We start from the raw sequence: 26,663 nt of genomic DNA, 5'->3' as shown, positions 1-26,663 counted from the left end.
GAGAAAAAGAAAGAGAGACATAGCAAGAGAAAAAGAGAGACTTAGCAAGAGAGGCAGAGAGAGAGAGAAAGAAAGAAAGAGAGACATAGCAAGAGAAAAGGAGAGACTTAGCAAGAGAGGCAGAGAGAGAGAAAAAGAAAGAGAGACATAGCAAGAGAAAAAGAGAGACATAGCAAGAGAGGCAGAGAGAGAGAGAAAGAAAGAGAGACATAGCAAGAGAAAAAGAGAGGCTTAGCAAGAGAGGCAGAGAGAGAGAAAAAGAAAGAGAGACATAGCAAGAGAAAAAGAGAGTCATAGCAAGAGAGGCAGAGAGAGAGAAAAAGAAAGAGAGACATAGCAAGAGAAAAAGAGAGACATAGCAAGAGAGGCAGAGAGAGAGAAAAAGAAAGAGAGACATAGCAAGAGAAAAAGAGAGACTTAGCAAGAGAGGCAGAGAGAGAGAAAAAGAAAGAGAGACATAGCAAGAGAAAAAGAGAGACATAGCAAGAGAAAAAGAGAGAGAGAGAGAAAGAAAGAGAGACATAGCAAGAGAAAAAGAGAGACAGCAAGAGAGGCAGAGAGAGAGAAAAAGAAAGAGAGACATAGCAAGAGAAAAAGAGAGACTTAGCAAGAGAGGCAGAGAGAGAGAGAAAGAAAGAAAGAAAGAGACATAGCAAGAGAAAAAGAGAGACATAGCAAGAGAGGCAGAGAGAGAAAGAAAGAAAGAAAGAGAGACATAGCAAGAGAAAAAGAGAGGCTTAGCAAGAGAGGCAGAGAGAGAGAGAAAGAAAGAGAGACATAGCAAGAGAAAAAGAGACACATAGCAAGAGAGGCAGAGAGAGAGAGAAAGAAAGAGAGACATGGCAAGAGAAAAAGAGAGACTTAGCAAGAGAGGCAGAGAGAGAGAAAAAGAGAGACATAGCAAGAGAAAAAGAGAGACATAGCAAGAGAGGCAGAGAGAGAGAGAGAAAGAGAGACAGAGAGAGAGAAAGAAAGGGAGATAGCAAGAGAGGCAAAGAGAAAGAAAGAGACATATAGCAAGACAGTGAAAGAGAGAGAGAAAAAAGCAAGAAAGAGATAGCAAGGGAGACAGAGAGAGAGAGAGCAAGGGAGAGAGAAAGACAGAGGAAGAGAAGGAGGGAGAGAGAAAGAGAGCAAAAAAGAGAGGAAGAAAGAAAGAAAGAGGGATGGAGAGAGAGAAAGAAGGGAATGAAGGAAAAGAGAGAAAGAGGGAGAAATAGAGCGAAAGGGAGGCAGAGAGAGGGGTTCTTTGTCCAAACTTTTCTTTAGCCCGCCCCCCCACCCCCGCTTTCAATGTTCCCCAGGATTTTGAAAATATGAATAATGTGCCGCGGCTCAAAAAAGGTTGGGAAACACTGACTTATACAACGATAGAATCCCTGTATTATCAGAGGGTCTCCAACCTTGGCGACTTTAAGACTTGCGGACTTCAACTCCCAGAGTTCCCCAGGCAGTTTCGCTGGCTGAGGAACTCTAGGAGTTGAAGTCCGCAAGTCTTAAAGTCGCCAAGGTTGGAGACCTCCTGCTCTATCTACACTGCTCAAAAAAAATAAAGGAAACACTTAAACAACACAATATAACTCCAAGTAAATCAAACTTCTGTGAAATCAAACTGTCCACTTAGGAAGCAACGCTGATTGACAACTTGGAGTTTGTATTGTGTTGTTTAAGTGTTCCCTTCACTTTTTTTTGAGCAGTGTACTTTGAAATTAACTTGGATACCACGGGCTCGTTCAGACCTGCGTTCACCGATGGGCGTAAAAACTAGATCGAAAAGGATATTGAGATGTGAAGCAATATGAAATTGTATTTGGGTTTTTTTTAACAGCTCCTATTTTAATACCACTGATAACTACACAACCCCCTGGATAATTAGAATAGAATAATAGTGGGAAGGCACCTTGGAGGTCTTCTAGTCCAACCCCCTGCTTAGACAGGAATCCTACACTACTTCAGACAGATGATTTTTTTTTAAAAAAGTAGTTATTATGTAAACATTAAAAAAATAAGATAGTACATAATCTATCATTTTACAATATACTTATTTGTTTGTTTAAATTTTGTATTTGCATTTTATAAGACAAGCAACAAAACAACACAACATAACAAACACCATCCCCGTCCCTTTTGAACTGTTATCCTCACAGTTCCTTCTTTATATAGTTATACGGCCTGTAACATCAGCGGTTATTATATGATTATTCTATAGTTCCAGTAAAACTAAGGTCAAGTTGTTGCTATCATAATCTTATGAATAAAGTTAATTCTGGGAACATCGGGTTTTATTTACAGCTATTTTCAGATGATTATCTAACATCTTCTTAAAAACTTTAAAAAAAGTAGTTTTAAAATAGTGGGGGGGGGGGGGCAGACACTTAGGCTGTATGGGGCCCCAAAATTCCTGATGGCGGCCCTGGTTATACTCAATAGTGAGAGATGGGGTTCAGGCTCCTAAGCCAATTAGGAACCAAGAAATGTTCAAGAATAATTAACCAAAGTTACTCCGATTGGAAAGCCAATCTTCATAGTCATCCTCCCTGTGTCTTGGTTCAAACGGACAATATGCTATGCTGTTTTCAACAATGACATTTTCTTAGCTCCTTAGGTTGTATTCAGAGTTCCTCTTCCCCAAAATCAGGGAGAGTTGTTGGCTTCACTAGCTTGTTTTCTATCAACTGGATTTTTTTGTGAGTGGCCCACAACAGCTGTATCATAACACACTTACAATGTTCCAAATATTATATACTGAACAGACTTAAAGTTAAGCTTGCCCAAATCCAACTGACTTCAACAACATCTGAAATATTTTCCTGAAAAATACAGAGTTTTAAAAGCATGGCTAACATTATTCATGCTCCTATGAAACAGCCTCAGTATCTCAGGGCACTTTTACATGAGCTACCCATCTGCCTGCAAAGTCCTCTGACATTTTTTAAAAATGCAGTGGAGATTGTCCCAGACTGCTCTATTTTCAGATCTCAAAGGCAACATGAGAAAATATTATTTTACTGAAAGAGTAGTAGATCCTTGGAACAAACTTCCAGCAGACGTGGTTGGTAAATCCACAGTAACCGAATTTAAACATGCCTGGGATAAACATATATCCATTGTAAGATAAAATACAGGAAATAGTATAAGGGCAGACTAGATGGACCATGAGGTCTTTTTCTGCCGTCAGTCTTCTATGTTTCTATGTTTCTATGACTGAATGGAAAACATGAATGTAGTTGTTTCTTATACATTTGTGTGCATTGAGTTTGCAGACAAGCCACTGTTTCCTCTTTTGATCAAAATCAAAGATAATAAATTGCTAACATGTCTTTCTGTTTTTGTGTTTGCCATGGTGACGGGCTTCTGTTATTTTCAAAATGTCCAACATTGATAGGATGACGAGTCTATTTTACCCTGATCATGCCAGCTCACTCTGTCTATATTCCCAGGAGCTGGGAAGCTGGCAAAGCTCAAATTCCTTTCAGGGGAAAGCCAGAATGATCCTTCCAACATAAGGCTACTTTATTTTAAATGCATTGCCATTTCTGAAACACCAGTAATGGGATACTGCAAAAATACCGGTGGTTGCAAGCCCCAAGGCACAAAATCACAAGATTAATAGCATGTGTGTGTGTGAGAGAGAGATCAGTGGTTGGCGCCGAGAACAGACTAGAGATGGTAAATAGGGACTTTGAGGAAGCCATTTCACAACTAGAGATCAAGAAAGTGGCATTTTTCTTAAAGTTCCAGAATGTACCAGAGTATAAGGATGAGAACTTCCCAGAAACAATGGCAGAAATAATATCTGGAATAAGGAACAAGACCAAACAAAAAATACTAGATGAAATGGATGAGGTCTATGGGTTACATATCAATTATTCTCACAGACACAAACATATAAGAGATGAAATATACAATACCTCAAGGGATAATCCACCTACCCACAAAGGAAAAGAAATTATCATTCTTAGACAGATCCTTCAGAGAATAAGAGATAAAAGAAAAGCATACAACTTTCTGTACTCGCAACTGATAGGACAAAAAATTATGTTTAGATGGTTAATACCTGAGGGTTTGTTGATCTCATTATCATCAAAAAATCCCAAAATGGTTATCAACAATAAAGGCAATTATCCAAATTTATTGAATGAGGAAAAAATAGTAGCATATAAACAAATCCTGGATGACCAAGACAATCTTAAAATAAAACAAGAACTTAAGTCAGCAGCAATAGCATTGAATTGGTAGCATTACCTACAAATACAATCACGGTGATTGTAGAAAGACGCAACATAATTTGGATTCAAAAAGATCAATGATTGGATAAAATATTATTTGGTCCAGAAGAAAAAATGATTTCAAAATTATGTAACTTTTAATTGCAATACAAATTAGAGGAAGAAGTGGTTAAGGGAACAATGATAGCATGGGCACAAAATTTTGGGTATGCCATTCATTTAGCAGAATGGGATAAAATTTGTGAGTCAATTTGTAATTTGGGTATACAGTATTACAAATTGACTCTGGCGATATCATATAAGGAAAAAATATATTAAATGTTCTATTGCTGGTATCTCTCTCTGGCACAATTGGCAAAGTTGTTCCCAACAGTATCGTTGAAATGTTGGAAGTGCAAGAAGGAGCAAGGGACCTACTACCATCTTTGGTGGATGTGCCCTAAAATCAAAGTATTTTGGAATAAAATAAGAAATTGTCTGGAAGAAATTACACAACAGGTGACTGATTTGAAGCCGGAACTGTTCTTGTTAGGGAAGTTTTAGAGAAAAGTTTTAAAAAGAGGACCATTACATAATACTTTATATAGCCACCAACACTAGGATTGTTAACATGCAGAGTTGGAAAAAAGATATCATCCCCATACCCTCAATGGTTGTTAGAAAAATCTTGGAATGCCCTGAGATGTGCAAACTAACAATGGAAATTCATGAGAAGGAGTAGACAGAATTTTTTGATGCTTTGAATAAATGGTATAAGTGGTTAAATCACAACAAAAAACTTCCAATTTGGTTATAAAAGTTGAACTACAAAGAAACTGTAAATTCTTTCTTTCATTCATTCATTCAATTTGTATGCCACTCAACTCCCTAGGGAGTCTGGACAGCTCACAACCAAAAATTAAAACACACAGTGTTATTAAAACCTCTAACAAAACAATTTAAAACCAATAGTTAAAACCATGCAAACCATTTATGGCCAGATCCTGATGGTACCCCATCAGATCAAGAGCCCCACATCTGCCATAAGGCTAGTAGGGTGAGGGTAGTCTGGATCTCAGGAGATTCCAGAAAGTCAGAGCAGCCACTGAGAAGTCCCCTCCCCCGCGGACCCACCAGCTGACACTGTTTAGTTGACGGGACCCAGAGAAGACCAACTCTGTGGGTCCTTATCAGTCACTGGGAGTTATGTGGTAGAAGGCGGTCTCAAAGATAGTTGAGATAGATAGATAGATAGATAGATAGATAGATAGATAGATAGATAGATAGATAGATAGATAGATAGATATAGATAGGCAGGCAGGCAGGCAGGCAGGCAGGCAGATAGTTGAAGATAGAAGAGAGTAATGTTCTTAATCTCATGTCTTTTGTAAACAATTAGAGGTGTATATAACTAAAATGGATGTTGAATATATAGTAGGAGATTCAATACATTGAATATAGAACTGGATAAACAATAGTGATTGTTTAAATTAAAATAGTAATACTGTAAAATGTAAATATATTTGAAAATGAAATAGCTGTAAAAGTGGTTAGTTTTTACTTTGTTTGTATTTTATGTATTTTTTGTATGTCTTGTTTATATGTTGTTTTTAACTGAAAAACTCAATAAAGATTTTTTTAAAGAAGAGAGAGATGTTATCTCTCATGTGCCGTTCTTTTGTAATTTATTAAACTGGGCCAGTTCTGGACATGTAGAAACCTGGGTTTTTGCCTTTGTCTTTTGGCTCTGAAATAATATCTCAACTATTTTACCACTAACCTCATGGCATCCCTCGGGGCAGGGGTCCCCAATGACTGGTCTGTGAACCGGCATCAGGCCATGGCACGCCTTCTTACCAGGGAACTGGTAGGTAAAAGGTTGGGGGCTAATATCTCAGGGGACTTATTGTGAAAGTTTAACCAGAGGAAGTTGCAGTGGCAACTTTCTTAGAAACTTCTAAGGAAAAGGAGAGTCAGGAACCAAATTATAATGCTGCAGATGTAGAGTCTTGATGCCTGTTTAAATGTTAATCTGTCACAAGAGACGTGTATGTAAGAAAGGTAAATTTGGTTCACAATGCTCTACACTTCATCTGTACGAAACAGTTTTCTGCTTTTCTCTGTCTCGCTCATTGTTCTGAAAAATTCAGGGATTTGGGTAGAGTTCTTAAATAGGTAGGTGGCTGGTTACACAAAAGTTGCAACAGCTGAGAGTTTCCTCCAAATAATACATGGAACCATAAAGACACATTTACCACATGGTTTAACCAAACAAGGTTTAACCAAACCATGGTTTACATCAGGGCTCCCCAAACTTGGCAATTTAAGACTTGTGGACTTCAACTCCCAGAATTCTCTAGCCAGCTCTACTGGCTGGAGAATTCTGGGAGTTGAAGTCCACAAGTCTTAAAATTGCCAAGTTTGAAGACCTCTGGTTTCATCTTCTTCAGAAGTACATGTTTCTGTTAACCACTCCACTTCCTTGAGCATATAAAATCCAAATAATAAATAAATAAACAAATAAATTTCTATTAGTTGTCAAACTGTTTTCTTCTTGCCTGCAGCAGCTTAGTCAGTACTGTTTTTCAATATCTAAAGATCTTCTTATTAGAATTCCTACTTTCATTGTTCTGGGTGTTTAATGGCTCCTGACTTGACTTCTAACAGTATAATCATCTCCGTCTCCTAAAAGAATCACATTTGCTGAATCTTATAAAATAGATAATAGCACCACTCATCTGCATGAAGCAGAAAAAAAATTAGTTCCAAGCTTGAAATACATTTATCGCTTTCAAGCATTATGTCAATAAGACTCAGTTTTATCATATTCTTTTGGAAAAAACACAAAATTGAAAGTTTCAGTGCAGTAAAATTCGGCATTCTACTTTTAAGGTATATTGCACCATCCTCTTTTGTTTTTCATATATACTACTGAGCATTATATAAAATCAGCCATGGGACCAATTCAAAAACAAACATTTAAAAAATCTTATGCTAAATGATAAAAGCAACAGTTAAATGCATTTTTGTAGCCTGATTTGCAAACAGTCTCAGAACTAATCCAACAAAAAAAAAAGCCAGTATTAGCAATAAATTCACTTCAATCATCCCTTTAACAATATAATAACACAAAAACACATTAGTCTGGTTATTGGCTTGATTCGCTAATGTATATTCACACACTGCACTCTTTTTCATTTGGCAATCTGCCTGCTTAACTCAGCAAACAAAACACCATAGTATATTTGATTCTCCACCTGAAAATAAAGCATTCACACATGGAATGAACATACTGGGGTCACCAGTATACAACCTGAACCCTAAAGATTCCATAGAAAGAGTTTACAAACAACAATACATTTGTATATCAAGCCTCACCAAGTATATCAAGTAAATCGGTTTCTGGACATAATTCAAAGTGTTGGTTATGACCTATAAAACGCTATATGGCATAGGACCAGACTATCTTCGAGACCGCCTTCTGCTGCATAAATCCCAGCGACTGATGAGGTCCCACAGAGTTGGTCTCCTTATGGTCCCATCGACCAAACAATGTCGGCTGGCGGGACCTAGGGGAAGAGCCTTCTCTGTGGCAGCCCTGGCCCTCTAGAATTAGCTCCCCCCGGAGATTCGCAGTGCCCCCACCCTGGTTTCACCCAAGCTTACTAATACTAAATTGGCACTTTGAGACAGTGCGCAACAATCCCAATGCTTTGGCTGCCTTGGAATCCAAGTTGTTTTTGGCTATCCATGGCTTTTACAAGAAAATGGCTGAGAGTAATTCTTGGCTTAGTAGACAATAAAGCGGTGTTTAATCAATAAATGCACAATAAGGCTGAGTAAAAAAATATTGCTGGCACCTCACTTGTTCCTTTCTTAGTAAGCGCTTAAGTAAGACTGCTTAACCTTTTGGTGCCTGTTGCCCGTTGAAATTTCTCAAACAGAAGTAAACCTAGGTGATAGATCCCTGCAGTTTATTTATTTTGGCCATTTTAAATGAGAAAGAAATAGGATGCTTTCATGGCAAGTTCTTTCTATGACAACACTGACAGTGTAAGTTCATCTGATGTTCCATCCATAAGAGGGAAGGGATAACCTCTCTTATTTGGATTGCTACACACCTTCCGCAGAAAAGATGAAGAAAAAAAATACTTCTATATAGTAAGCAATGATGAGAACAAGAGATGAAGGAAGAGGAAGTACGAGTGACTCCATCTTTCATGGTCACCATGGTCCATTAGAAGGAAATGTTCGGAACAGATGAAGGAAGAGGAAGTACGAGTGACTCCATCTTTCATAGTCACCACGGTCCATTAGAAGGAAATGTTCGGAACAGATGAAGGAAGAGGAAGTACGAGTGACTCCATCTTTCATGGTCACCACGGTCCATTAGAAGGAAATGTTCGGAACAGATATTTGAAATAGCAATAGCTCTTATATTATATACCACTCCACAGTGCTTTACAGCATTCTCTGAGTGGTTTACAATTGTCAGCATATTGCCCCCAGCTATTTGGATCCTCATTTTACTGACCTGGGAAAGATGGGAGACTGAGTCAATGCTGAGCTGGTTTGGATCAAACTTCTGGCAGTGAGCAGAGTTAGCTTGCAATAGTGCATCCTAACCACGGCACCACCAGGGTTCATATAATTGTTCAGACACTATGTACCAATTGGTTTGGGGTTAATTAGTTGGTTTCTGTCAGGGCAAAAATAAACAGGCTGCTCTCATAACAGTGCAGTTAGCGGGAAACCTTGACAGTTAAGCCAAGATTAGCAGGGAACATAAACTGATTCTGATTTTTCCTTTCCTCATCTGCTCCTCTCCAGATTCCTTCCTATTATATATGTCTTTCATTTGCTAGTTTGGGCCACTTGTGACATCTAGGCAATTTGGTACTTAAAATAAAAGTATAAGGTTTACTTTATGGATTGAGGTTTATGGATCTATTGAGGTTTAAGGATTTTGAAAACACATGTATTTTTTCCCTTAGTTTCTTCTTAATTTTCTTGGAGACTATTCCTGGTATTGGCTAGGTACAGATGATGCAGGCAGGACAAAGTGGGAGAAAGGTCTCTCTGCCATAGTGAAAGGTTATAGATTTGACCTAAATGATAGCATTTACCAGTAACATCACTGAGAGCATTAAACGTTCTGTGTACTGAGAAGGTAGGAAGATTTAAGCATGAAGTGTGAAAAAATGACAATTCTGCATAGGGGTTCAGTCGGTTAGAAAGACATGTCACTTTTGGAGTTAATGTAGAGTTCAAATTTTAGACCAAAACAATCCTATCGATTTCCATACATTCTCTGCATCTTCTAGGTATGTCTATACCACATATGCAAGCTAACTTTCCATCTGGGAAATTCTGAAAACTGAGGTTATATGCATGTACACCTTGCTAATTAAGACATAGTTAAAAATTAATACTTAATACTTAATACGGGGTGGCGCAGCAGGTAGAGTGATGTACTGCAGGCCACTGAAGCTGACTGTAGATCTGTAGGTCAGCGGTTCAAATCTCATCACTGGCTCAAGGTTGACTCAGCCTTCCATCCTTCTGAGGTGGGTAAAATGAGGACCCGGATAGTGGGAGCGATATACTGGCTCTGTTAAAAAGTGCTATTGCTAACATGTTGTAAGCCGCCCTGAGTCTAAGGAGAAGGGCGACATAAAAATTGAACAAACAAACAAACAATTGCAAACTGAACTTTGTAGAACATAGCATACCAAACATATTGGTTAAATTCACAAGACACTTTAATCCCCCCAAAATAAGATGCATCATGACTTAGCATAGTGTCTGAATCCAATACTGAATATAGTTATGTATGTGGGGCAGGCTAAGCATCTCTTAGCACAATCACCAAATGGTAAAAAGTAGTAGAAAATCCAATGTGACAGTTAACTAAGTTGAGCAATCTACACAGAGTACAGCAAGACACTAAGTAATACTACTGGTATATACTAATCAGGACAAGCAGAAAGCCCATGACTATGTATAGTGGGAATTATTGATACACAATTATAACATATACTACATATTGATACTGATGTAACACATTGCAATCAGCAGTATAGTTCAATGAGATAACAAGTAGGTACTCTTAGGACGGGGTACATAGAGTGAGACAAATATACAATAATTATACCAAATCAAGTCTACTAGAAAACATAGCAGTCTAGCCACACTAATCAGTCTTAAGCTATTTTTGATTTGTCTCCATTCGTCTTTATGGAAACATGATACTATTTTATTACTGTAAACCTTACCAATTAGAATAGAATAGAATAGAATTTTATTGGCCAAGTGTGATTAGACACACAAGGAATTTGTCTTGGTGCATATGCTCTCAGCGTACATAAAAGAAAAAGATACATTTGTCAAGAATCATGTGGTACAACACTTAATGATTGTCATAGGAGTCAAATAAGCAATGAAGAAACAATCATTATGCTTAGTTTAGAGTGGCTGAGAGTTTTTACAAAGCTTTGGTGCCTTCAACACTTGTGTGACACAATTAAATCCAAGTAAGCCAAATCAGGAAAGTAAAATTCAGTACAGTATTATGACCTCAAGTCTGCTATTCTGTGGGACATTATTTTGGTATTTGAAGTCAATCATTACGTAGCACCCGTGGTTGGCCAAGTTACAGAAAATACCAGTCGTTCTTTCTGTAACTGAAATTCAATACTGTATGAAATAAATAACCATTTATGGCTTCTTTGAAACATACAATATTGCCAGAGGCGATTCTCTCCCTTAGCTGATGCTAAGGCCGAACTCTTAGGGAAGTTCAATAATCGGGGAAATCAATATTTGCTAGTGTCATGAGACCAAAATAACAGGGATGGAATGGGCTTCTCACAGGAGAACCCACACAACTGAATGAAATGGCATGGATTTTCCCAGGGAAAGTTTTCTTTACTAATAATTGCCTACTAAATTATTCCTTTAAAAAGGATTCATTACATCCTTACCAGCAGATATAAAACAAACAAAGGGGGGAATCTGTTTTAATTTTAATAGCAGGCTGAACTGCAGCAGATGAAATTTTTATTCATTACTGATAAAATTACTCCATGCCAACATTTTTTTTCTAGGACTGGCTTCATACATCACATTAAACCTTAATGTGAATTGATGAGTTTTGACTTAGCATGTTTTACAAACTATTTATTTATTTATTTATTTATTTTATTTATTATTTAGATTTGTATGCCGCCCCTTTCCGCGGACTCGGGGCGGCTCACAGCAAAATATAACAAATTGTAACAAATCCAAATAAATTTAAAATATTTTAAAAAGTTTAAAAAGAACCCCATTTACTAACAAGCACACACACAAACATACCATGCATAAATTGTACATGCCCGGGGGAGGTGTTTCAGTTCCCCCATGCCTGACGGCAAAGGTGGGTTTTAAGGAGTTTACGGAAGGCAGGGAGAGTAGGGGCAGTTCTAATCTCTGGGGGGAGTTGGTTCCAGAGAGTCGGGGCCGCCACAGAGAAGGCTCTTCCCCTGGGGCCCGCCAACCGACATTGTTTATCATTTGTAGTTCAAGGATTCTGGGTGAACCCCACTGATATAAAAGGGGCTACTCATTTCAAAACAGATAGCAGGGATGATAAATGATTTCTTGGAGGAGACATCTGTCTCATTGCTTGATTGTAGGAAAGTACAGATTTTTCATTCCATTTTGAAATTTCCCTTTCTATCTAAGATAGAACAACAGATAGAAGGAACAGTAAAGGAAGTTGTGGTAGTTGCAGAACTACCATGTGAAACTAAGCCATTCGTTTCCTGAACAAAATGTGAAGAAATAACCAAGGTCTTTCTCCATCTCAAGAAAACATAAACAAATATTGTCACCAGGGAAAACTAAGCACCATATGACCCCTGAACCACAACACAGAATTTCTAAAGATTCCCATTAAACGGCTTTATAATCATACAATGGAAGGCTAAATCTGAGTAAGGCACAACGAAGCATCGCATAGATTATATGAAAAATATGTGAGGATCAAAATTGGATTATAATGTTCTTTCAAATAAATATTCACTCCAGTTCACATGAGCTAAGGATCTATCACTGCTAACCTCCTTTCCCCTCTCTTGCGTGGAATAGTTCTTCCAGGAGAGTTAATATACAAAAAATAACTATCTACATCAGCATCTAAGATAACTTGTCCCCCTACACCAGGGGTAGGCAAAATCGGCTCTTCTATGACATGTGGACTTCAACTCCCAGAATTCCTGAGTCAGTGATGCTAGCTCAGGAATTCTGGGAGTTGAAGTCTACATGTCATAGAAGAGTCAACTTTGCCTACCCCTGCCCTAGACCATTGATGCGAACCTTTTTTGGTTCGCATGTCAAAAAGGGTGTGTGTGTGCATGTGTGTGTGTGCTAGCATGCGTGGACATGCCCACACCCCTTCCCTCCCCCCTCACACATGCGCATCCCCATGTGCATGCGTACAGGCCTTTCTGAAGCCTGGTAGGCAGTGGTGGATTCATAGCGCTGTGGTCCAGAGAGCCGCACCAGTATGAACCCACTGATTTTTGGTAATTTTTTCCTCAACATCTCCGTGTCAGAAGAAGACCTCCCACATGCCCGCACTTGTCTTAATATTGGCCTTTATTATTCATCTGAAGCACAGCTGAGGGCTCCTTCCACATGGAGACACTGAGAAAAAAAATCACAAAAAATCACTGTCTCCAGATCACACCGTTATGAACCCACAACTGCTGGTAGGTGAAAAAAAATGCCCAAACAGGCAATCCAGAAGTGCATTTTTCCAAACTTTGTCTGTTGGGGGATTTTTGTTTGCCTCTGGGGCTTCAGGGAAGCTTTCCTGAACCGTCCAGAAGATGAAACAGCTTTTCACAAGGCCAAAAATCAGATGGCCAGCGCATACATGCCACTGGAGCTGAAACACAGAAAAGTCTCGTGTGCCCCCCCATATGACTCTGTGTGCTACCTGTGGCACACATGCCATAGGTTCACCATCATGGCCCTAGACATACACACATACATACATACATACATACATACTGTACATACTTTATTTTATTATTTTATTTTATTATTTTATTTTATTTTATTTATTTTATATTTTATATTTTATTTATTTTATTTTATTTTATTTATTTTATTTTACTTTATTATTTTATTTTATTTTATTTTACTTTATTATTTTATTTTATTTTATTTTTTTTATTGAATTTGTGTGCCGCCCCTCTCCGAGGACTCAGGGCGGCTCACAACACAACAATATACAATATACAAATTCGAAATACCCAATTAATTTCACTAGAAAAAGAAAGCTTTAAAACCCTAGTAACATTTAAAATCATTCATTGCCACCACAAAACATACTACATTTGTCAGCCAGGGGGCAAGGTCTAATGGCCCCAAGCCTGGTGGCAGAGATAGGTCTTTAAGCTTTTATGGAAGGTGAGGAGGGTGGGGGCAGTACGAATCTCTGGGGGGAGCTGATTCCAGAGGGCTGGGGCCCACACAGAGAAGGCTCTTCCCCTAGGTCCCGCCAAGCGACATTGTCTAGTTGACGGGACTTGGAGGAGGCCGACTCTGTGGGACCTGATCCGTCGCTGGGATTCATGCGGCAGAAGCTGGTCCCGCAGGCACTTCATAGCTATTTAAGTTCAGTATCAATATTCTGAATTGATAAAAAAAATCCATAATATCCTGTTCTCTGGCTTCTTGTAGCCATTCTATTATGAATGACCAGAAAATTATTTGAAGTAAAACTATGAATACATTGACACCTGAACTCAGATGGGAAAGCTCATTAAGAGAGGGTAATGCAATCAGAACAAAACAACTTTTTTTTACTATGATGCCCTGGAAATACCCAGCAATTTTTGTCTCTCCTCTCTGAATGACTAAAAGGCCAAGACTCTGTTCCGTGAAGTCAAGATCAAACTCTTCTTCCATTCTTGGCTACATGGATGTTGTTTAGAAGCTGCTATTCCAGGATCTACACATTCCATACGAGCAGGTGTAGCAATAAGTCATCATTTTTTCACTGTATATAGCCTTCTGGAGGGCTCCCCAATGCCAGCCTTGAGTGGGAGTTCCCTGGTGTTATAAATAGAAGCAGGAATTAGTCTAGATTCTTCATGTTTTATATCTGCCACATATGCAACTAAAGAACAACTGTGGTTGCAGACACATATCAAAGACAAGGTGCCGTTCTCTCCCTAATTTGGTGATCCAGAAATCAGCCTGATTTGACTCAAACCAACTTGGATATCATCTGGTTTGTATTGTAGTACATGAATATTTTATAAAAGAGTTCATTCAAATCAAGTGGCAGCATCCTGACATAATATGAAAATAGTTTCCCACTCTTTTTCTTTCTATTTATAGGTCATTTTCATATTTATTTATTTATTTGCTTGTTTGTTTATTTGTCAAGCACGTAGATATAGAGTGTTGGTCCTAGTATGCTGCCTTGGGGTACGCCAGTTAACAGGAATGGGATTAGATAGGTGCTCCCTATTTTGGCCACTTGTTATCTGTTTGACACGAGCACAGTTATCCAGTCACGTAGAGATGCTGTAGGATTTCAGTTTCAGAATCATGAACCACTGAGTCAAAGGCCTTACAGAAGTCTATATAAATTGCATCTATTGTTTTGCCCTGGCCAAGTTTTGAGATCCATATGTTTTTGCAGTGTAGTAGTTGTAGATTGTAGGATATTTTTTTCCTGAAGCAAAATTACTTGTTTGAAAGTAGGTTGTTAGTTTCTAGATAGAGGGTAATAGATTGGTTTATGATTGATTCCATGACTTTACATGTGACGCAGCATAGAGAGATTGGTCTGTGGTTTTCTACTAGACTGGGTTCTCCCTTTTTGAAGATAGGGATGATTGTGGCTAGTGACCATAGGTTTGGTAGGGAACGATACTGTAGGATTTTTCAAAGATTATGCTTAGTGGTTCAGCTACGGCTGTGGATAGCTTTTTTGGAAGTATGCACATAGTCCATCAGATCCAATTGACAGGGAAGGTTTTAGGCCGTGTATTGCTTTTTCAACATTGGCTTCAGTGAAGTCTATTTGTGTTAAATTGTTGTGAGTATTTGAGGGAATTTTATGTATGAGCCGTTGCTGTTTACAAAGACTAAGCCAAAGAATTAGATTTGACTGTTTCATCATATAATTCTTGTTGTTGGGTCCTTTTAGTGGTGGGATGGGTCTTGAGTCATTTAGTTTGTTATTTACGAAGTTGTAGAAGGTACAGTGAAGAAGGCTTTCCTCATTGGACCATTCCGTCTTTATTTGCCGGCATATATTTTGTAGCGGTTTTTTGAAGTTATATAGTCTGCTTTTTTTCACCAGCGGGATTATTTTTTGAACTGTAGCTTCCTTATTGATATGAGTAGTTTGTATTTCTTGTTTATAAAAAGGTGGTTATCAATGGTAGTCTGACAGTTCTTTTGACTTTGTGCAAGAAGATTTATAGAGGTCATCGGCAGTGTTACAGCTAGAGAGTAGAGTTTGCCAGTCAAGAGTTGCGAGGTCAGCGTCTATGAATTCATAATTGGCCTTTTAAAAGTTGTAGTTAGGTGTCCCATTATAAAGGTGATTCTTGCAATGGTGTAGATTGAGGCTGAAGTCTCTCGTGCTGTGTTTTATTCCAGTTCAAACAGGACTGCATTATGTCTTTTTTGCTCACGCTCAATAGTGTCATCTGAGACCCTAAACTACACTGTATAGGAATCAGTTCCTAATTGGGTAATACTGATTCTGAAGTATTCTTAACCTCGTTTTTTAATTCGCATAGTATCTCTTTGATCTAACACTTTAACACCAATTCAGAAACAAAGGAAAAACAATCGAAGGAAAACAGTACTGTATAGTGCAATCTTTCAAACTGAAGGAAGACACCAATGTGAAAATTTTAGTTGGTTGCTATTACAGTATAGAATTAAGATGCATACTGTTGATTTTTTTCACATTTTGTGAAAATCAGAGCTGCCTAGGTTTTGATACAAACTGAGATATATATGTCAACCATATGAGAGAGACTGGACTAAGGTAGAATATATTTGAAAAGTTTTCGGAAACTTCAGGTCATGCAGAATGCAGCTGCGAGAGCAATCATGGACTTCCCTAAGTATGCCCATGTTACACCAACACTCCACAGTCTGCATTGGTTGCCGATCAGTTTCCGGTCACAATTCAAAGTTATGACCTATAAAGCCCTTCATGACATCGGACCAGAATATATCCGGGACTGCCTTCTGCCGCACGAATCGTAGCAGCTGATTAAGTCCCACAGAGTTGGCCTTCTCTGGGTCCCGTCAACTAAACAATGTTGTTTGGCGGGACTCAGGGGAAGAGCCTTCTCTGTGGCGGCCCCGACCCTCTGGAACTAACTCCCCCCAGAGATCAGAATTGCCCCCACCCTCCTCGTCTTTCGTAAGCTCCTTAAAACCCACCTCTGTCGTCAGGCATGGGGGAATTGAAATATTCCTTTCTCCCCCAGGCTTATACAATTTATGCATGGTATGCTTGTGTGTATGTTTGGTTTTTAATAAGGGTTTTTAGTTATTTTAAATATTAGATTTGTCATATGCTGTTTTATTGTTGTTGTTAGCCGCCCCGAGTCTACGGAGAGGGTTGGCATACAAATCTAATAAATAAATAAATAAATAAATGAATGAATGAATGAATGAATGAATGAATGTATGAATGTATGAACGAACGAACGAACGAACGAACGAACAAACAAACAAACAAACAAACAAACAAACAAATATATATTAGCTTGAGGAATATATTTAACAAAAGTTCACTTATGTATTCAACTAGGGATACAACTATAAGTAAGTCATGCAGAAGCTGGAAAAAACAAGTCCTGAGGGAAAGCGCACTGAACTCTATATCCAATGGCATGAGGGAAGCCATAGCTAGCAAAGCTGATAAAGTTTCATCAGAGTTTACAAGGTTAGACATCAGAGGGGATGAAGCAGATGAACCTCTGCTGTGGCTGTCATCAGAGCAAGGAAGAAATTGACATGGAAACAAACTACAATATCCGTCAGAAGTGAACTGGCTCAACCAGAGGCCTGTGCAAATCTGGTCATTTAGCAAATATAAGCCTAGGTAACTATGACAACAAAAGAAAATCATTTGGCTTTGGGGGAGAAATTTGATAGACAATTCCACAGAGAGTCCTGGAGCGAAATCAGAATAGGTTTCTAATCAATCTTCCTCTCTTCCTCAGTACCGACTAAGCAAACATACATAAACATCAATTGCTCTTACTTCTGTACTCTTCTCTGGCCTGGGCTTTGTATATTTGAATCTTCTAAATTCTATTTTGACAGCACCATCCTTAAACTCACACACACTATCCACATTTTTTAAAAATTGCAATTTCTAAATTTTCTTGTTTGAAAGAAAAGGTTATGAAGTAAATATTGGTTTTTAAAATAAATGTCGTTTTCCTTAGACAGGAAAAGGAGATCTTGGCGGGATAATGTCATTTACTTATTTCCCGGGGTGGGAATGGAGAGCCTTTACAGTCAATACCAATGGGATTTCGCCATTTCACCAGTCCATTATTTTCATAAGGCAATTCTTATCAGATCAGTGAGCACAAGGATTAAATTGGATTATTATATCTCATTGAAAAAATGTGTTAAAAACTCATCTCCCATATAACTGGTCCTTTTGCAGGAATTGTAATTAAGCTAAAAAGCAATATCTAATCTTTTTTTTTTTTTTTAAAAATATCAAATCAAAATGTTAAGCCAATTGCAAAACTTAGTTTTTCCCCAAGAAATAATAAGCATTATTTTACTGTTCTGAGGATATGGGGAAACTTTGATTAACTGAGGATAACTTTTTCATTTCTCTGTATTAGAAAGTGATGCAAGAAATCTATATGCATGGAGAAAAGTTTTATTCACCTCTCAGTTTATTAAATCAAGCTGTGTTTGTCTAACTTAGCTATCCCATCATTACAAGTTAAGGAAAGTTTGACATATGGGAATCAGTTGTAGGAAATCATCTTTTCAGATCTCACATATACATATACTGTAGAACACTTAATACATTATATACAGATAGTCCTCAATTTATGACCGTAATTGAACCCAGAATTTAAGTTACTAAGTGAGAAATTTGTTAAGTGAGTTTTGCCTCATTTTACGAGTTTTCTTGCTACATTTGTTAAGTGAATCACTGCAATTGTTAAATTAGTAAGACCGTTGTTAAGTGAGTCTGGCTTCCCCATTGACTTCACTTTTCAGAAGGTAACAAAAAATGATCATATGACACCAGGATACTGTAAACATCATAAAGATGAGCCACTTTTCAAACATCAGAATGTAAGTCAGGTGACCATGGGGATGTTGCAATGGTCATAAGTGTGAAAAATGGTCATAAATAACCTTTTCAGTGCCATTGTAACTTTGAATGATCATTAAACGAACTGTTGTAAGTTGAGGACTACCTGTACACAGTATTGGGCTGCAGCCGGTACAGTCAGGTGCACAGTCCTGGTTGAAAAAATGGAGCCAGCTGACCGGTGGGCAGGCATGTGCGTTGGCCTGAGATTTGCCTTTTGTGCATGAAGGCAAATCTCACGCGAGGACACTTGTTTGTGTGAGATTTCATTGATTTTTGGAATTTTTTTGCTTCTGCACATATTAAAATCGGCAAAATCTCACGCACGTGAGCATCCTTGTGCGAGATTCAGCTTATGCGCATGCAGAGAAAGCTGAATCCCTCACCGATGTATGTGCCGCACACGCGCCCGCCTCCAGGAATGCACCAGTGGCGCCGGCAATGGGCAGCCCTTCACTGCCTGTACAATGTATTGGTCTCATGTGCTTATTGGGAAAAGCTGCACAGGAAAACAGTTTTAACTTCTTTTCAAACAAATAACCCATAGATATTTTAAGGGAATGGTAAATAAATCATTTTAACACCAATTGGATTTAATCTCCTTTTGTGATTTTTTTTTCTAGCAAGAAGCAGATGGATGGATATTTACCCTATCCAGAGCAAAAGAGCTTCAACTAAGCAACAGGCCTAGACATTCAGTCTCTATAAACACTTAAGATCTAGAATTTGCCATCTATGTGTTTTGCAACTGAGAAACAGTACATTGCTAAATCCCACTGATGTCATCTGTACTTCCCTCTAAAAGTCACTTAAGAAGTGGAACCAAGGTCACAAAATGTATAATTCCAGGAAGTTGTCAACATGACAAATATTAAAATGTCTTATAGTTAAAAATATAATCTTTTTGCCTTATTTCGTAGCCCCTTCAACTGTTTCCAAGAATACAAAACTTCTCAAACAGGAGTAGTAAGCAGAAAACTATGATGGAGCCAATGAGAAAAAAGTAAAGGATTAGTGTGGACTATAGATAAGGCCTTTATTTCACTGTCCTTGCCAGGGTCCCGGCGTGTCGTAATGTACCTGAATAGTATATTATTTGTAGCCTTTGAAGTCCTTTCACCATAAACCCACATATATGGCTCCCAAAGTCATTTGAAAAGTTTTATCTGAATTGTACATCTTAACCTGGCAAAGAGTATTTTAGTCTTGATTTAAATCAATTTAAATTGTCTTGAATTAAATCAAATTTAGTTCCATCACCTTTTTCAGGTTATATGTGGATTATACATGGTATTTGAATCCAAATCTTAACTTAGAGTTTGGCGCAAATGATACTGTTTGGACAAATCCTACTTTATATGGTGGTGATGTGTAAAACAGTCATCAGTTAAAAACTTTTAACTGATAAAAAGTTAAAAATGAAGTGCTATGGAAACTTTACTCTTTTTATTACTGCTATTGTTTATTACGACTAAGCAAAAATCTGAACAAAATGTGATCCTTACTGTACACAGACAGCATCTGTGCAGACAGGTTAAACTAAACATGTCTTTTCTCAGGATTGTTTAGGAAGAGATTTCTTCCAATGGGCAATCTGGGTCCTGTTGAGCACTCGGAATTCATTCTGAATTCTCCTTGGAACCTTTTATCGACTAGTCGTTAACGCTATACACAAACTCACATAAAAATTCTTTCTATGCTAGTAGATTTTATGTCTTTTCCTTCCTTCCTTCCTCCCTCCCTCCCTCCCTCCTTCCCTCTCTCCTTCCATCCATCCCTGTGTTCACTCCTGACAATTTCCTCAACAAATCCCCAGTTTTCTTGCTAAAATTTCAGGAGTTTGCCATTGCATATTTTCTAAAGCTGGGACAGCATGGCTGGCACAAGTTCATCTAGCTGGCTTTGTGCCTAAGAAACTAGTCTGCAGTTTTTAGCCTGGTGTCTTAACCACTACACCAAACTGGCTCCCCATCCGCTTAAATGTAGCTAAATAAATTCAATCAAATACAGTACCCTAAAATATATGTTATTTATAAATGATCAAGTTCTATACAGGTAGTCCTCAACTTACCACCACAATTGAGCCCAACATTTCTGTTGCTAAACAAAATAGCCGTTAATTGAGTTTTGTCTCTTTTTACGACCTTTGTTGGCCATAGTTGTTAAGTGAATCACTGCACTTGTTAAATCAGTAACAGCTGTTAAGTGGAAGGGGATTCCCTTTGACTTTACTTGTCAGGAGTTCACAAAAGGTGATCAAATGACTCCGGACACTGCAACCGTCATAATGATCAGTTGCCAAGCATTTGAATTTTGATAACATGACCATCGCGATGCTGCAACAGTCTTAATAAGTATGAAAGACAGTAATGCCACTCTACTTTCTTTAGTCCTATTTGAATGGTCATTAAACAAATGGTTACAAGTCGAGAACTATCTGAGCTTTCGCCCACAAAAGCCTGTATGATTTAAAGGCACAGTAAAGACAATATTATTTATTTATTTACTTACTTATTTACTTACTTACTTACTTACTTATTTAACTTTTATGCTGCCCAATCTGAAGGACTCAGGGCGGCTTACAACAGTAATAAAAAAATACAATAAAACAGATACAAAGATAAAAGAAGTCGAACATTTCTAAACTAAAACATTATAAAACGAAACCCCATAAGATTAAAAAACAGTCATTATCATACACATGTACACCATTCATAATTGGCCATTTAGAGTGTAAAATTTATGGCCCCCAAGCCTGCCGGCACAGCCAGGTCTTTGTGGCCTTACGAAAGGCCAGCAGGGTGGGGGCGGGGCTGACATCTGGTGCCAAGGAGCAGGGGCAGCCACAAAAAAGGCCCTCCCCCGCGGTCCCGCCAACCGGTCCAAAAATATAAATGTTAAAAAAGAGGGAGCTAAAGTTAGCACTGTCACAGCCACGGTAAAATTCTAGGTTAAAACACAAAAGGGCCATCAACTCTTCGGAAAAAGCTTTCTGATAAAGCCATGGCTTGACCCTGTGACATCAAGACAACAGACTGAGAAGCCAGCTGGCCAAATGTCTGTGAACAAGCTCCAGAAGTCCTGGTGATGTTTTTGCAGCTCTAAAGAGAATGCACAAAGCAGCACCTCCAAGCAGATTGGAAGAGGGTGGGAGAATATTTTGTAAGAATAACACAAACACAAGTAAGTCTTGAGCTCATGCCAGGAATAATAATGTATTTCTATATAAAGCCCCTACAAAATAAATCCCACTATCAAGTCTGTCCAGGATTGTAACCTCATGCGATAGATTTGAGAAAGAATGAAGAGATGCTCACTTTCCATTCCCCCCCCCCTGGAAGTCGTCTTTGGCATGACCTCAAGAGCCCCCTCTTTCACAGGCTACGTACACACGACATGCATATCCACGGTTAAATAAATCGGTTAAATAAATTGTGCCTTTCTCTATTGACACAATTTCTCTGTGTTCACATCACATACTGAAGTTCACACAATATGTTAGACTGAAGTATGGTTGGCTGCAGTTCAACGTTTTGGATAAACACTGTTTTTGTGGTTTTTATGTTGCCTTGAGCTTCTGTAAGAAAAGGCAGGATATAAATAACATAAATAATCATGAAAGAGCTTTTCACTGAATCTTGCCAAATTGCAAGCTGAAAAAAATCTCCTTATTGTCCCTGCTTCCCTCAGCCTGGGAGAAGGAAAAGCTGTCTTCACCCTGAAGGGAAAACTTGGTTTTATTGTTTTAATTTACTAAATTTGTTCATGAAATGGTTTAAAAAGCATTCCTCCTGTCCTATTTCAAAAGGAAGTATCACATTTGCTGCTCCACTAAACAGCCTCCTTTCCCACCCTATTCTGTCGTAACTGTTTCTCAACTTTCTTTCCATTCTCTCTTCAGAAGCTAAGCCAGTTTTTGTCACAACTAAGCTACTGTGGTAGACAGGTCAGAGATGCACTGTAGTATTATTTCTTGATCCATGAACCAATTCTTTCCAACACCCCCACCAACTTTTGATGAGGAAATGAACATCTGCAACCCTCCTAAAGACTATACAGCTTCAATCGCAACAACACAAGAGCACACAGCAGATTCAAACTTAATGTTAACCGCTCCAAACTTGACTGTAAAAAATATGACTTCCGCAACCGAGTTGTCGAAGCGTGGAACTCATTACCTGATTCAGTAGTGTCAACCCCTAACCCCCAACATTTTTCCCTTAGACTATCCACGATTGACCTCTCCAGGTTCCTTAGAGGTCAGTAAAGGGCGTTCTGTCCCCTGTCCAATTGTCTCTCCTTATCTCATTTATCTTTTCTTCCTTTCAAATATGTTCACCTATACTTTTATATCTTTTCTTCTATTCTTTTCTTTATTTATATTACTACATATCTATTCTCTTCAATGTGTATTATGTATTGGACTAACTAACTAACTAACTAACTAACTAACTAACTAACTAACTAACTAACTAACTAAATAAATAAATATGAGTTTCTCCTCCCTTTTAAAAATTGTTCCATTCTCCTTTTCGTTTCCTTTTTCTCACATCTTCTCAAAACCTGGACAATTCTTGGACATGCAGTGTCTTCCACTCCTATTTCCAAGGACAGTAGAGATATATAGATACATGCTAAAAATGAAATATTCTGTCCACATTTGCTACATTTATATATGATTCTCTTTCTTTTGAGGTAGTAAATCCTCAGTTTAATGTGTGATTTTATTTCTCACAGATTTCCTTCCCTTTTTCTCTACTACTTCAGAGTGAGAGTTGTGGTCCCAGATTCTTCTGTTTCAGATATATTGCACACATATGGGCACACTTTCCAGAATGAGTGGGTGCTATAGTTTGTGGTTGCTTACAGAATTTGTCTCTCCTTCTTTCCCAAAGTGCAAGTAGTGCTTGATACGCTTAAGGAAGTAATTAACCATTTGCCCTTCTCAAAACGCACAGCTAAGTATTCTGTTTTTCTTCTCTTTTGGTGGTGGCATTTATCACCTTGCTTGAAGAAGAACTGAAAACCTGGGGTTTTGTGACTCTGAATAATAATACTAGTTAATTAAAGACCAGACAAGATTTGGGAATCAGGTCCCTTTGAGCATTCAGACCTAACATTTCAGGAATGATTTCGACCAAGTTACCCTCTCTCTGCCTACAATAATCCACTTTATAAGGTTGGTAGGAGGGTAGAAGTGGGGAGAACTACGATGCACACCAGCGTTAGTCACCAGAAGAGTCACTAGAAGAGAATGCTCCAGAGTGAGGAATAAATATTGCCTGGTGGATCCCTAGTTATTCCCACAGCTTCCTTACTTTTTCTCCTGGTATATAGAGGTAGGAAAAAACGGGATAAAGAGGTAGGAAAAAGCGATTTCCATTCACGCCGCTGTTTTCTCCCTAACTTAGGGGTGTGGCGAGTTTGTTGAGAAAACAAAGGACCCGTAGACAAAGGGTTAAATGGCCTGGAATAGAACAGGCTATGTCTTCTTGAATATGTCCTGCATGGATGGAAAGAAAGAAAGAAAGAAAGAAAGAAAGAAAGAAAGAAAGAAAGAAAGAAAGACGGAAGGAAGGAAGATAAAGAAAGAAGGGAAAGAAAGAAGAGAAAGAGCGAGAGTGAGCGAAGGAAAAGTTTTAAATCCATTTCACAAAATCTCGATCTAGCGCGATCGGGCGGGGAGCACCTGGTTTTTGTAACTAACGAAGAACGAGTTTGCCACCGGCCGTTTCAACACAGTGGTTAGCATTGGGGCGGCGGCGGCGGGGTGGGTGGGTAATAAAGTCTGATTTGGACCCATCCCGAAGGCACCCTGGAACCTCCGCTTCACTCTAGAGACTTTGTACCTCCCCGCCAACTTCTGGTGGGAAACGCCAAGAGGGGCTTTTCGGGGAAGCTCCAATAAAATTAAATTTACAAGCACCCGAGCCGCGTGGAGCCCAGCTGAAGGGGAAAGAAGCGCGGATTAGTAGCAGCACAGAGGAGGCGCTTACTTACCCATAGCCAGAAGCTGAGAGGGGGTGAGCTTGTCCATGCTGCTGAGAAGGGCGAAGAACTCAGGTGCTCAGAGCTCCAAAGGCCGGTGGCGCCCCAGCCAGAAGTTCATGAGGGTGGGCGTGTGGGAGAGTCAGAACCGCCCAAAGAAAGGAGGGCCGGCGACCGACAGTGGGGGCGTTTTCTGGCCTCGGCCCAGCTCCTTTCTCCTCGCCCCGTCGAAGGCTGACGTATCTTGAGGTGTGGTGTGGTGTGGTTTTCCTCAGCGGAGGTCCCAGGACTCCGACTTCTCCTTTTAAACGAGTAGTCTCATGCTCGAGATTCCGGTTTTCGTATCGCCAAGGGAGGAGGGCCGCTGTGTTAGCCCCCCCCCCCACTAATTAAAAACTTCGACGGAGGTTTGAAGGGACTTAGGGCGAGGGCAAAGTTGGCTCTTCTATGACATGTGGACTTCAACACCCAGAATTCCTGAGCTAGCAGGATTTGCTCAGGAATTCTGGGAGTTGAAGTCCACAAGTCATAGAAGAGCCAACTTTGCCCTGGACATGGGGATATTTTTTTGGGCGGGGGGGGGAGGATCTCATGCTTGAGCAGGAGATTGGGCTAGATCAGAGGTCCCCAACCTTTTTAGCACCAGGGACCGGCTTTAAGTTAGACGAGTTTTCTACGGCCCGGTGGGGGGGGGGCTTTGGTCATATGGGGGTGGGGTTATGGAGGGGTGGAGCTTAGTGACGCAGCCCTCCACACTTCTCCACAGGGCAGGGAGAATGAGGAGGCTCCTTTGGCGGCTGGGGGCTGCCTGGCTTTGTGATTTTGACTGGGGGGGGAACTTAGGAAGGTCCTACTTCTCCCCCCCCAGCCAAAAACTCAAAGCCTATCTGCTCCAGAAACTTGGCGATCGCGCCCCACCGCCGCCGCCTCCTCCGTTTCCCCCAACGGCAAGCAATCTAAACGCGGGAAGGGCATTCCGGCGCTTCCCTTCAGCCTCAGAAGCCCCCTCGACGCTGGAGGGATGGTTATGAGGGGAGCGAGCGAGGAGAAGAAGACGTCCCACTCATCGCTCCTGAGGGAACGGGCGAGGGCGTCGGAGACCCAAAGCCCATCCTGTGTGGAGGGAGACGGAGCCAAGCGGGGCCACCCGGAGACCTTTTCCCGTCTTCTTCTCCTCGCTCGCTCCCCTCACAGCCAGCAGCCCCGCTCGCGGGGGGATGCCCGTTCGTAGCTACCAGCCCGCCAAGCGTCGAGGGGGCTTCCGAGGCTGAAGGGAAGAGCCGGAATGCCCTTCCCGGGTTTAGATTGCTTGCTGTTGGGGAAAACGGAGGAGGCGGCGGTTCTTTTCTCCTCGCTCCAGAAAGTAGGCGATCGCGCCCCACCGCCGCCGCCGCCTCCTCCGTTTTCCCCAACAGCAAGCAATCTAAACCCGGGAAGGGCATTCCGGCTCTTCCCTTCAGCCTCGGAAGCCCCCTCGACGCTTGGCGGGCTGGTAGCTACGAACGGGCATCCCCCCGCGAGCGGGGCTGCTGGCTATGAGGGGAGCGAGCGAGGAGAAGAAGACGGGAAAAGGTCTCCGGGTGGCCCCGCTTGGCTCCGTCTTCCTCCACGCAGGATGGGCTTTGGGTCTCCGACGCCCTCGCCCGTTCCCTCAGGAGCGATGAGTGGGACGTCTTCTTCTCCTCGCTCGCTCCCCTCATAACCATCCCTCCAGCGTCGAGGGGGCTTCCGAGGCTGAAGGGAAGAGCCGGAATGCCCTTCCCGGGTTTAGATTGCTTGCTGTTGGGGAAAACGGAGGAGGCGGCGGTTCTTTTCTCCTCGCTCCAGAAAGTAGGCGATCGCGCCCCACCGCCGCCGCCGCCTCCTCCGTTTTCCCCAACAGCAAGCAATCTAAACCCGGGAAGGGCATTCCGGCTCTTCCCTTCAGCCTCGGAAGCCCCCTCGACGCTGGAGGGATGGTTATGAGGGGAGCGAGCGAGGAGAAGAAGACGTCCCACTCATCGCTCCTGAGGGAACGGGCGAGGGCGTCGGAGACCCAAAGCCCATCCTGCGTGGAGGAAGACGGAGCCAAGCGGGGCCAC

The 26,663-nt window shown here is 40.3% G+C and overlaps 1 protein-coding gene across 5 annotated transcripts in view; it reads right to left on the bottom strand.

Moving 5' to 3' along the window:
* ADGRE5 (adhesion G protein-coupled receptor E5) overlaps nt 1-24,858 on the bottom strand; it is an 87,630-nt gene extending 62,772 nt beyond the window's left edge. For 4 of the 5 annotated variants that reach the window (XM_070739619.1, XM_070739620.1, XM_070739622.1 and 1 more), the window contains exon 1: nt 24,595-24,714. In XM_070739619.1, the coding sequence (XP_070595720.1) occupies nt 24,595-24,631 (37 nt within the window). In that variant the 5' untranslated portion in view covers nt 24,632-24,714. Of the gene's footprint in view, nt 1-24,594 lie in introns of all 5 variants that reach the window. The other variant, XM_070739621.1, reaches the window with a different exon arrangement.
* Between the last annotated feature and the right edge of the window lie 1,805 nt (nt 24,859-26,663).

Source organism: Erythrolamprus reginae, chromosome 2 (genome assembly GCF_031021105.1).
Source record: "Erythrolamprus reginae isolate rEryReg1 chromosome 2, rEryReg1.hap1, whole genome shotgun sequence".
Classification (NCBI taxonomy): domain Eukaryota; kingdom Metazoa; phylum Chordata; class Lepidosauria; order Squamata; family Dipsadidae; genus Erythrolamprus; species Erythrolamprus reginae.
The sequence above is the reverse complement of the archived record's forward strand: the minus strand, read 5'-3'. Positions and strand labels throughout refer to the sequence as shown.